General features: G+C 38.4%; 2 protein-coding genes across 14 annotated transcripts in view; both read right to left on the bottom strand.

Moving 5' to 3' along the window:
• Nucleotides 1–627: 627 nt before the first annotated feature.
• On the bottom strand, nucleotides 628–3,500 carry zgc:113142 (uncharacterized protein LOC503524 homolog). The gene is made up of 4 exons (XM_056370610.1): nucleotides 2,498–3,500; nucleotides 2,084–2,236; nucleotides 1,847–1,980; nucleotides 628–1,163 (listed from the first exon to the last, which is right to left on the bottom strand). The coding sequence occupies exons 1-4, from the start codon at nucleotides 2,850–2,852 to the stop codon at nucleotides 798–800; spliced, it is 1,008 nt and encodes a 335-aa protein (XP_056226585.1). The 5' UTR covers nucleotides 2,853–3,500; the 3' UTR covers nucleotides 628–797.
• Nucleotides 3,501–3,989: 489 nt separating this feature from the next.
• LOC130165296 (inositol polyphosphate-4-phosphatase type I A-like) overlaps nucleotides 3,990–12,347 on the bottom strand; it is a 41,325-nt gene continuing 32,967 nt past the window's right edge. For 8 of the 13 annotated variants that reach the window (XM_056370432.1, XM_056370437.1, XM_056370439.1 and 5 more), the window contains one exon: nucleotides 6,544–11,287. In XM_056370432.1, the coding sequence (XP_056226407.1) occupies nucleotides 11,107–11,287 (181 nt within the window). In that variant the 3' untranslated portion in view covers nucleotides 6,544–11,106. Of the gene's footprint in view, nucleotides 5,605–6,543; nucleotides 11,288–12,347 lie in introns of those variants that run through there. The other 5 variants (XM_056370438.1, XM_056370444.1, XM_056370446.1 and 2 more) reach the window with 1 other exon arrangement.

Raw genomic sequence — 12,347 nt, 5'->3', positions numbered from 1 at the left:
AAATCAAATGTTGTAGAAGTAGTCGAGAGACATAATGTGAGAAAACTGGCTCAGTAATTATTCGATCCATTAAACCGTTGATCAGCAGAAAATGAATCATCAAATATTTTGATAATCAAGTTGTTTCAGTAATTTAATAATCTGAAAAATATTTTCTTATTTGCTCTAAGAGACTGTTAATGCCATTTTTACAACATTAAACAGTTCATGGGTTATATAATCAGAAGATTAAAGTTACAAAGGCAATATATGTCTGATGTTTGCTAAATTAGCTCACTTCAAGATACTGGTCTTAACAGGATTAGTGAGGCTGTGGCTGCAAGCCTCAGTGTGTATTAAACTGAACAGCAGCATGTTTTAGTTCTTATGAATTCAGCTTTCCATTTACAAGAGAATTAACGAGCAGTTTCTTTTACCAGGTTTGCAGGAAGTAAATTTTTTTCAGAAATATCAGATGAACAAATCCTTACCTAGCCTCAGCCATTGCTAATAACATGAAATCCTGATTTCATGGGATGAAGGATGATGGAAGTTCCATTTCAGATTTTCTTCTTTTCCCACGATTTACACTGCAGCCTAAAATTATTATTATAATAAATGACTGTCACTCAGTTCACTTTTATATATTCTTTATTTAAAAAATATTGGCAGCTCAGAAAGTTTACAGGAGCAATAATGATAATAATAAGAAAATAAGTACGAGTATGAATGATAAGAAATAAACACAAAAGAACAGTTGTGATAAAAAACAAACTTTTATTCCAACTTAAAAACTGAACCTCACTCCCCTGTCTTTGCTACTTGGCATAAAGCATCTCTTTTCTTTTGGCATACATGGAGCTGAGAGAAAACACAGCATCCGTGAGGACAGTGGGGAGAAAGGGGAAGAGCTGGAAGAAAAACCTATCCATCACAGAAACCAGCAGGTATCTGTGTTTCGGCTGAGCCGACATGACTGCATGCAGCAATGCGTCAATGACCATGCCGGCGTCCTTGAATCCCCCCTTGCACATTGACAGGAAGTACTCGTTGGCCAGCTCGATGTACTGTCGGTTGAAGATTTGCCTTCGATTCTTGTGTATTTTCTCCCAGATATCCAAACCTGTCTTCATCTTCAAGATGTTAGTGGCTATGCCGAAATTCCCCGGCTGGATGATGCTGACCTGAAAGTGGAGAAAGTACAGTTTAGATATTGGATTCGTCTGTTAACATTCTCAGATCATTATGTTTCTAATGCAACAATACAAAATTAAAATAATAGAATAATTAGGAATAGTTTAGTCATTTGCTTTCCTGCTGAGAGTTTAATAAAAAGTGATCTCATGGCAGCAGCCAGTTACTTTATTATCTCAAAATTATGAAATAAAAAGTCAAAATAAGTCAGAATTTTGGTTGGTGCCAACATTTTATGATTTACTATAAGTTATTTTTCTTCTTTCATTTCCAGCATTTGATCAGTTATTTTCTTTTTTGGCAGAAATGAGCTTCCATACATATTAAAGCTAAATTATACTAAAACTAAATTAAACAAACTAGATAGTGTTAATTACGGACCTTTAGGGAGGCGCTGGTAAACATATTTTGGTGCCATTGGATAGAGTCATTCATTAAGACTTAATGTCTCATAATTTAAAAAAACCTAATACAGCTAACTGGGTGCTAGCTGTAGCTTCATATTTAAAGCACAGACATGAGTGTGAGACATGAGATCCTCTCATCTACTGCTTCACAAGAAAGCAGGACACACTGCAGCACTGATATGAACACACTCCACACTGCACAGTGTCAAACCTCATCCTTGAGAGTGTCAGAGGATTTGCGTGTGGTTTTTCCAGCGTGACTTTACCTTCACACCAAAACTGGCCATTTCAACCCTCAAGCAATCTGCAAATGCTTCCAGACCCCTCTTTGAGACGCTGTACGCTCCCATGTTCAGGCAGTTGAAGAAGGCAAAGATGCTTGACACATAAACCATCCGACCTGTGGCAGTCAGGAAACATAAAACCTTTTCAAACTTTTACCCTCAACACCACTACAATAAGAAACATGAGGTTATAGAGCAGTAAGTTACACGTTTTCGTACCTTTAGCAGCACGAACCAAAGGTAGAAATGTGATTGAGGTCCTGATGCAGCCAAACAGATTGACGTTAACCATGTTGCGGAAATCTTCAATAGTGCTCCATTCGATCTCGGCCCAGTCTGAGATCCCAGCATTGTTCACGACGGCCCACAGGCCTGGCAACGAGTAAAGGTCACAGGTTATTCTTGAGAAATGTAATTTAAAACTTCAATTTATGAGAATGAAAGTCAAATTTTTGACTCTGTAGGTAATCATTTTCAGATAGTGTGTCAAATTTATGAGAAAAATGACTCTACTTATATCTCAAAATAAGTAGCTTCATAGTTTTGACATTTGGCAGAAATGAGCTTCCACAGATGTTGAAAACTGAATCCAACAGAAGTTACGTCATGTTTTACAGTGTGCTAAACTCTCACCTTTCTCCGGCAGATTGTCTTGAACTATCTTCTTTGCTCGCTCCACATCTTCATCACTGGTGACGTCCAGTTTGAGGATTTTCAGATTACTGGAGCTCTGTCGGGCCAGGCTCTGAGCTCCCGCTCCTCCTGGATACAAACACCCAGCAAAGACAACAAACCCTTTGTGGTCCAAGCACTGAGCCAGCTGGTGTCCAAAGCCGCTGTCACAGCCCGTTATCAGCACGCCGTAGCCGTAACCGTCCTCCATGTGGCTGCGGCAGTGGCGGGAAAACATTTTGGCAAGTACAAAGAGCAGGATGGCAGACATGGGGATGATGCCGATGATTTGGCTGATGAAGAAAACCGTGTTCATGCTGATGAATCGTCTGTGAACGACTGTGTTGACTGTCTTTCAGTGCTGAAAACCACACAAATATATAGGCATCCCATTCACATGACAGCAACAGTTTGTTGTGGGAGCTGCTAGATTTCCTTCAGAAGTGTTAATGTGCGTTTTACACAATTTGTTCAGGTTTTCATGTGACTTTAAAGCACATAAACTGGGTTGTTAGAACAAATTGCGTCAAGATCTTTTGATGAATTTCCTTTTTAGGAAAAGAATCGCACGACATGATGAGAATTATGAGTTTTATCCGAAATAATCATGAATTAGTGAAGGATAACACTTACAAATTCACTATAAGCACACACAGTCATATGAAGGCAGTTTGACTTGGCATCACCGAGACCCAAAACTACAAATAACTTAGAGTAACTATATCAAAACAACATGTGAGTCTTTTGATCTGGTGGTGCTGTGAAATGGAAATGATGCCAAGCTTTACCCTGACTTTGTTTTTGCAGAATACTGACATGAGCAATGAACACAAGTAACAAATATTCACACTAAGTACAGTATAGACTGCTGATGTAAATTATGTTGTTTTGAAAAGACAAAATGATCTTATAGTATCCCTCCAGTATGCACATGCATACTCAGAAATGATATTGGAGCAACCTAATATTCAAGGGTGATTCTAATAATTCTAGAGTCTTGTGGGTACCAAGGCAAAACATTGCCAGGGGGCCCCTCCAATCAGTGTTCACCACCATTATGTAATAAGTAATCTGACACCAACAAAAAAAGTTGTTGTCCAGATAGATGCGCCAGCAACTTTTTTTTTTACAAGACAAAGAGACTGTTTGATACAGAACCAGCGGGTTCAGGATCCCCTGCCTAATACTGAATTTATAATAAATTTACTTTATCATATTCATACCTATCATTACTATTTATTATACACACACAACAGACCTAACATGTTTGAATATAAAGAACTTGTATGATCTAAACTAATTGTGAAAGTCCACCAATCACCTCGTCCTGAAGCACATTTATTTGCGCACACACAAACTCACTTGCAAGTTGTTAGTGACTCAGTAGTTATTGTTTATCTCTACGTATTCAGCTTGTTTCATATTTAATTGACTCCACAAAAACCAACAGAAACCCATTTTATATTTATTTCCATATCAGACATTGACAAGTTATAATGTACAGCATTAAAACCTTCACAGATGTTCTCAAGTGTCTGAGAACAGTACTGCAATCTCAATGTACTACACGTGCTGACTGAACAAAAATACTTCTTTGCTAAGAAAAACATGTAAATACAGTTATAAATGTATTTCTACGTCGACTGCAGTAGGATTGCCATCAGCAGTGAATCTGACAGTGAAGTTCATGTTACAGTAGGATGCATTTTACTTCAAAATATGTGCTGAAATGCTGAAATAAGAACAAAACCAGCTGCTGTGTGGCTTTATAGTGAAGTAAATGAAGAGCAGTGACTCCCCCTTGTGGTGCAGAGACATTATTGCAGATTAATGTGGCAGTTTAAAAAAAAAAAAAAAAAAAAACAATTAAGTGAAATAAACGAAGGTGTCTGTAGCTGTGAATGGCCACACAAAAAGCGGAGTAAAAACTGCTCATGGGGGGGGGGGGGGGGGGGGGCCTTCAATCTCTCTTTTAATTTATCACATGATCACTTTTCACAAATACAAACAAGTGCAACACCATGGATGCCCTCAAGGACAGAAGCCTCACAGCACCAAATGTGTATTAATCTGCCGCTGGAGACAGTCAACAAATGCACTATTTTCTCTTGGAGTACCATTTGCTTAAATCTACAGTGCCTAGATGTTTTAGAGATGTTTTATGAGAGGAAACTATATGTTTTGGACCAGTTTTTAAAGAATTACATATTCAGTAGGACCAAAGGGTTTCAGGCTGAGAGCCACAGACAGGGTGGGGACATGTGCTAGCATTGCTGTTTTTGGTCTTTTCATGTGATTTGTTGACAATAATAAAAACATAGAATAATGTAAACCTCACCCTTTGAATGCAAGGAGTTTATTTCCCACAATATTAATATCATCTCCTAAATATTTCATGTAAAGCTTCTGTAGAAGACTTTCCTAACTGCATAGATAGACGCAAGGCATGACGTAAAAACAAATATGTCCTAAAACTCTGGGTTGACAGTGGAGAATTGTTTTTTAACTTATCTCACTGACGTTCAATTTCTCTTGATTTCCAATCTAGGAAATAAATATGAATGTTTGTGTGGTTAATATTGATTATATCAGTGCTTGATCAGGAGTGAGGCAGTGCTGGTCATGTACATTTTTGTTAAAAAAATAAAATAAAAACCTAAGATCTATATTCAGCATGTGATGGATAATATGACATGAGCAACTAATGCAATACCTAAAATCAGTTATTATACTTAGGTGTTTGAAATCTGTGGGTTTAGTGTGACTCTGAATCACTAAGTATACGTCCAAACAAATCAGTCTAAGTCCTGTGAACCAGTAACGGTGATATGAAAGTCTAATGAAACAGTTTCTGAACACTTGATTGTACCCAGTCTGATTCTCACCTCCCCCAAAACACAGTAGTCCAATAATACCCAAACTCTCTGCGGTCCAATCAGGTTTCCACTTTTCCGTAGGTGCCGTCAGGTGGTCGGTAGTGTTTGGGGAAGGCTTTGAGCTGCAGTGAATTAAACGCGTACTTTCGGCATCCGACGTTCTTCACTGTGTTTTCTCGTCTGCAGCCCTCGCTGAGGAGACAGAGGAGGAGGGAGGAGACAGAGGGGGAGGGCATTCACAGACAGAATGAGAGAAAAAAAAAAAGTAGAGATGATGGTTGGTGTGGATGACATTAAATTATGTTTTGATTTTCCCAAAACAGAAAAAATGGCGACTAAGATTATTGATGAACAACAAATACCAGAGTAAATGAAAGTCCTGCCTTCAAAACTGCACTTGAGTAGAAAAGTATTATCAGATGTTTTCAGAGATCTATATTACAACTAGAGTAATTCTATACTGCCATGAAAGATTGGGCCCAACACACATGATATTACAAGACAATACTATATATATCAAACATAAAGAATAAAACATGACACGTGTGAAACCAAATTAAAAAAAGAGAAAATATTACATCGAATGCACTTCTATAGACTGTCTAGTGTTTTGAATGTGAATAGCACAACTCTGCCTTTGATCATCAAACATATTACATACATGAATTCACTGTCAAAAATCAAATCAATAATCGTATGTTGTATGTAATGAGTGCTCCTGGTGTTGTTGTTGCAGTTCCTACTGATCATCAGTAGGGGTCAGTAAGGTTCAAAGCCTCCCTGAAACCTCCTCCTTGGACTGAATGAAGAATTACAACAGGAAGACAGTGCACACACGCGCAGGCGCACACGCGCACGCGCACACACACACGCGCGCACACACACAAACACACACACACACACACACACACACACACACACACACACACACACACACACACACATCAACAAAGAGAGAGTGAAAGAAATACATGGAGAAAGACATCCGAAGCATGTTGTGTTGAAATATGACCAGTGAGAATCTAAACCAGTTGAAAGTAAGTTAAGGAAAAGTGGCTCAGAAAAAGATTTTTCAGTAGCAGATTGGCAGAGATGGAAGATGCAGAGACAACAACATATCATTGGAGTCTGTTTATATCCTGCAGGTGGAGGCAGAAAACATTTATTACAGGAGGACAGCGGCTTTCAGGACACAGAGTGGAGGTTTTCTTGGGTTCGTGGTACATTTAGTGCAAATGCAATAACTTCCCTTTTAACATAATAACAGTTTGCAGTTAGTATTTATGATCCTATTAACATAATTTAAATCAACAAGAAGGGCCAGGGGTTTAAAAGTACATGCAAACTGCTAGTATGTCAACAGTTTAGTATAATTAAATGAACAGTTCGTAGTTGTGACGAACAAAAAAATACAAAAAAAATCTTTCAGTAATCACACAGACATATTGAGCTGTGATATAAAGTGACGCCAGCATGACTGTTATGGCACAAGCATAGTAATCACATTGTATAGATTTATATATATATTTATACTCTGCTTTGGATTAACTTAAGACAATATATATATATGCTGGCCTCCATATATATATATATATATATATATATATATATATATATATATATATATTGGCAAACATTAGCAATACAAGCATTTAAATACAATTCTTATATACAGTGGTACAAATATATTCTCTGATATATCTGGACTCCTAAGAATAAAAAAAAGAAAGAAAGAAAAGAAAACTGGCAAAATTGAGATGTTTCTCTATAAGGTCAATGATATAATGTTTTTTATAAATATTTGTGGAAGCACTTTAGTGTAATTACACTCATGAATATGGGGAATTAATCATAAGTGTATTGGAAATTGAAATTATGATTTCACTGGGACTTATTCTTGAACACATCTTCAACATTTCATATAAAACAACCACCATTTCCTCACATCCAACCCTCATGTCATTTAGTGATTATGCATTTATCTATATATACATATATATATATATATATGTATATTTGATGTATTTATTATATTCCAAGTTCAACATATACTCTAACGTCTGTCTCACAGAGGTAGCTCTAAACAAGAGTTTCAACACAAACACAATATTCCGAAAAAAAATTAATTAAAAAAAACAAATATGTAGTGAGGGATAACTAACCCTGACCCAATGTGCCTCCTTTGAGATGTAAGCAGTTAAGCTACACAATATTACCAACAGAGATGTAAATGCTTCTATAACAAAAATCAGCAAATATACATTTCTTCTGACCAATGAATCCTGAAGATAGCCAATATTTCCCCTCCCTCACTTAATACCCGTTTAGGAAAAAAGACATTTCTACCTGGATCATGATACTGCCTTTTTCACTCGTTTCTAGGATACATAAACTTAACAGGGAGTGAACTGGATTCAGACAAATACATCACATGTATTGTGACTGGATCTCTTTGCAAACACAGATCCTACAAACCTGAATTTACCTGATAAAAACCTGACGAAAGCATTTGGCACAAACCTCGACACATTCCTCATTCATTCATCTTACAGCTTAACTACAACAAAGTGAACGAGCCACATTCCCCATCAGATAAAATCAGTTTTTTCACTCTACACATCTCGACTTTAAAGCTAATATTAACTATAATAGCTGCGATGTGTACCGGTTTGTCTTGTGTGTGGTTACAACAACAACTGGATACATGTAAACAGGTACAGATAAATGCTCTAAAGGGTGTAGATACAACTGCACTACACTGCATAATCACACACATTTCCCCTGAATATCCTACAGTCATACATTCCAACATTAGCCAATTAGAAACTGCATCCTAAAACACAAAGATTTCACTTTGTCAATTGGCAAGACAAAGCTAATCTTCACTGCATTGGCATGAAAGCTGAAGAGCAGACGTGGGCCGACTCACTGACTCACTGCATCTGATAAGGTGCCCTGACACGTGATCTCAGGAGACGGAAAGTGTAAAAGCCTTTGCAAATGAACTGAACCCATAAATACCAGCTGAGCCAGGCTCGAACAGTCCAACGGCATCTGATGTGAATAATGTGGAAGCGACCGCAAATCCTGCCTCTTCTAACACAGGAATGGCAACGAAAATGTATGAATGAACAGTTATCGTAGACTTTCATTTGATTCCTTGTTTGTTTTTGGATGTCATTTTGCTGCAGATGCTGCAGTAAAAGATTCCTGATATTGGTTGATTAGACCTCTACACACCTGAGGAGCGCGTCATTGATTACGAGAAGCTTTTTTCTTCCACGATATTGTTCCGCCTGCAGGGTCTCAGGTTCCTGACACACTAAAACTCTAAAGTACAACAGTGCAGACACAGTGTGCAGATGTAAAGCTGAAGGGGGGTATTTGCCTGTTTTCTGCTACAACTTGCTACACAGGAAAATGCACGTACTGCCCTTCAATCACACAGCTCCTTGTCTGTAGGAAATAAGTCATGCATGTTGTCACGGGGCCTCATTCTTGGGGTTTTTGGCCTGCTCATGGTAGGTATGCAAGGCATTTAAAAGGCTTCTTGTTTGCAGCAAAGGAAAATAAATTTTTCATTGAAATGGACCTGGAATAATCATCTTAGTCTGGCTGATGTTTTTATGAGTTCACTTCATTTATCTTTGACTATAAAAACAACATTTTCAGATTCTTTAGTCCTCAATTTATCCACTATTGTCATATAGGGGAAAACTTAATAACTGACCCAGATCTACTGGAAAGTGCACAGGCTGAAGAAGAAGCAAACAACCTCCTTCTGTCTAGAAAAGCAGGAAGACCTTAAGAAATAAAAGGAGCAAACACTGCCTGAAAATATAGATATATTAGCCAAAGTATACTTGCTTAATTTGGCACCAAATAAAAGCTTCTGTTTCCTCCACTTTAGCTTGCAAAGGAAAGTGCAATAACACATGGAAGACAACGATAAACGAACGAGCTAAATGTATTGCACAAATGAAACAAGCCAGCTGTTTGTGCAAAGCTTAAAGTATAAATTAGATATTTTTCCATCATGATAGCTACTATCAACAACAACTCTTTCCTGAAAGCAAACAGTCTGCTTATTTTTTTTATACATATTCACAACTCAGGGGTAATTTCATAAATATACAAACTGTCACTTTGTGTTATAAGGCAGAGCACGCACTGTCACACCGATCATAAAGGGTGGAGCAAAATCTGCCCATTAGAGGGCGCTGTCCTCTACAAATATGAAGATCCACTTAGATTTGATGTAAAGTTTCCTCCTTATTCTTATTCACTCTGAACAGGAACACTGTTATAATCATCCAGACCTTTTTCAGAGTCTGAACATTTTGGTCTTTGTATTTAACAGATGTTTAATACAGCTGTTACTTAGGCCACATTGTTTTATATGTGAGGATCAATCACATGAAATGACTGGGACTATATTCACACTAAGCCGGCTGAATTTGAACACAGCTTTCTGTCTCTCTCTCTCTCTCTCTCTCACACAGACTTGGCGTTTTCTACAAAAAAACTCTTTTGTGTGGATGGGGGAAAAGTGTGATGTCGTCTATGTTCAGTCATGACTGGGGGTTATATGGCAGTAAAGTTCAGAGGTTTTACTTAAAGTAGAAATAATGTTGTGTAAGAATATTATTTTTATCATCATTAAGTAAAAGTACAAAAGTATTATCAGCAAAATGTACTTTTAAGTAAAAGTACTCATTGGGCAAGATGGCTCTTTTCAGGGTGTTATATTACTACAGGCTATATATCATATTATTGTAATATTATTACTGATGCAGCACTTTAATGACACAGCTGGTTGGATCGAGAGACTTCAAACACTGGGGAAGTTTAATCTATGATGCATCATATTTAAGTAATAACCTCATATTTCAGATAAATGTGGAGCAGTAAAATTATAAATTTGCATAAAATGCAAATACTCAAGAAAGTACCTCAAAATTGTACTTGAGTAAATGTACTGTATTATCACCGCTGACAGAAACAGAAACAATATGGGAATCAGACCAACTACATCATTAGTTTGTATTAAAACACAGTATAAGTGGGTATGAGAGCAGGAGGGGGCAGTACAGAGGACTGAGCACATGGAAGTTGTGATGCACAGTTGAAAGAAAAGGAAAAAGATTTGACGATTTTCCAAAGAATTCTGCCTTTCAGCGTGGATGAGATCTTTGTAAATACGACCTAAGCACACACAGGCACACACACACACACACACACACACACACACACACACACACACACACACACAAATAAACTGAATCTTTACATTTAGCCAGATTACTGTGGATGTAGTCTCAATGTCAAATCTATGGAAGGTAATCATCATATCTATACTGAGACTTGCCAACCATGATAAGTTTTTCCCAAGCTGGAAAGAGAGAGAGAAAAAAAGAAAAGAAACAACCAAAGAGGGGCGTGGCCCTTGATCGATGGGGCATTAGTTGCGTAAAGCCCTTGGTCAGGGTGGGACAGTGTGTATATACTGTACAGTATTAGTGTGCATGAGTTACACACACACACACACACTCACAGGACAGTGGCACAGTTTCACAAACACCCTCGGAAGTCAGTGTGGGGTTTTCCCACCCCTCCTCATAAATGTTGGACGTGGACGTGCGTTACGTTTTGCACTCAGTCAGTCGCTCCCCGCAGAGAGCTGCTGGTGGCCGTTCAGCTGCAGCGGAGTTTGGCCAGGAAATAGGCCACGCTGAGGAAGATCCACACCACCAGGAGGTTGGGGCTGAGGGCCAGCAGGGGCAGCGAGTACAGGAGGCTGGGGTCCAGCCGGAAGTCACGCACCGGCAGCAAGCCGCTCAGGTTCTTCTGGATCACCCCCTCCCTTGTCCCAATGCTGCCGAGTCACGGGGGTGGGAGGAAGAAGAGGAGGAGGAGGAGAAGGAGAAGGTGTGGAGCAGCAAAAAAGGTTGGAGGAAGGGAAAGGAGGTGGTGGTGGAGAGGTTAGGACAGGCAGAGAGGAGGGAAGGAAGTGTGAGAGGGGAAAAAAAGAAGAGAGTGAGACAGAAACAGAAGAAGAAAAAGTATAAGGAGGATGAGAAAGAAAGAAATAAGAAAGAAAATAAGAGATAGGAAGGAAGAATAGGAGGAGGAAGAGAGGGAGATTTAAGGGGAAGGAGCAGGATGTGTTGCATCAAAGCCAAAATAAACAGATGGCATGCACAGTGGTGAAACGGTAAAAGAAGGAGTGACATGGCCAGAAAATCACAATGAAAGTGAAGAAGTCACAGCAACGTTGAGTTTCCACGGTGTGACAGAAAAAATAATAACAATATTCCAAAGTGATAAAAATCATATTGCGGTCACAACAAATGGAAATGAAATCACAAACCAACCAGAATAAAACAAGCCCAATCATACAAATAGAAACCATGTCACAGGAAACAGGAAGGAAGAGGAAAAAGAGGAAGAGAGAAAAAAGAGAAAAATTAAGAAAGATGTTTGTATCAGAAAAGGAAAGAAGATAAGAAAATACAGCAATGGCTCTCCATGTTTATATACTCTAAGACATGGGGTGGAGGAGTTGGAAGGAAAAATGGTGGGAAAAATTTCTTGGTTTCACTTGTGACAAATGAAAACCAAGAGCGATCTGGAAAAACACCCTTTAAATCCAAGAGATAATAGATGAGAATACGACTTGTTGCAGAAAAGTTACTTTACTGTTTTAAAGGGTGTTTTGACCATTTGCTTTGTTCATTGTCAACTACTTACGGATGAGAAGGAAAAAAGAGGAATGAAGGGGAAATTTGGAGGGAAGGAGTATAATATCTCCAAGCTTTTTCCCAACATGCATCACAGCTTAAAACCATTCCAAACGGAAATAACACAAACTCTAAAAAATAACCAAAGAGCTGTTTTCATGCTCGTCGACTGATGAGGCAGAGGGGAGGAGAAAG

The sequence above is a fragment of the Seriola aureovittata genome, chromosome 24 (genome assembly GCF_021018895.1).
Source record: "Seriola aureovittata isolate HTS-2021-v1 ecotype China chromosome 24, ASM2101889v1, whole genome shotgun sequence".
Lineage (NCBI taxonomy): Eukaryota > Metazoa > Chordata > Actinopteri > Carangiformes > Carangidae > Seriola > Seriola aureovittata.
Note: the sequence above shows the minus strand (reverse complement) of the source record. Positions and strands in the feature narration are given on the sequence as shown.

What these genes read in the sequence shown, in the direction of transcription:
- zgc:113142 (XM_056370610.1), bottom strand. Translation starts at nt 2,852, where the DNA reads ATGAACACGGTTTTCTTCATCAGCCAAATCATCGGCATCATCCCCATG. An exon ending in TTTGGTTCGTGCTGCTAAAG is followed by an intron (nt 1,981 to 2,083) that starts GTACGAAAACGT and finishes TGACTGCCACAG; the next exon opens with GTCGGATGGTTTATGTGTCA. An exon ending in TGGCCAGTTTTGGTGTGAAG is followed by an intron (nt 1,164 to 1,846) that starts GTAAAGTCACGC and finishes CTCCACTTTCAG; the next exon opens with GTCAGCATCATCCAGCCGGG.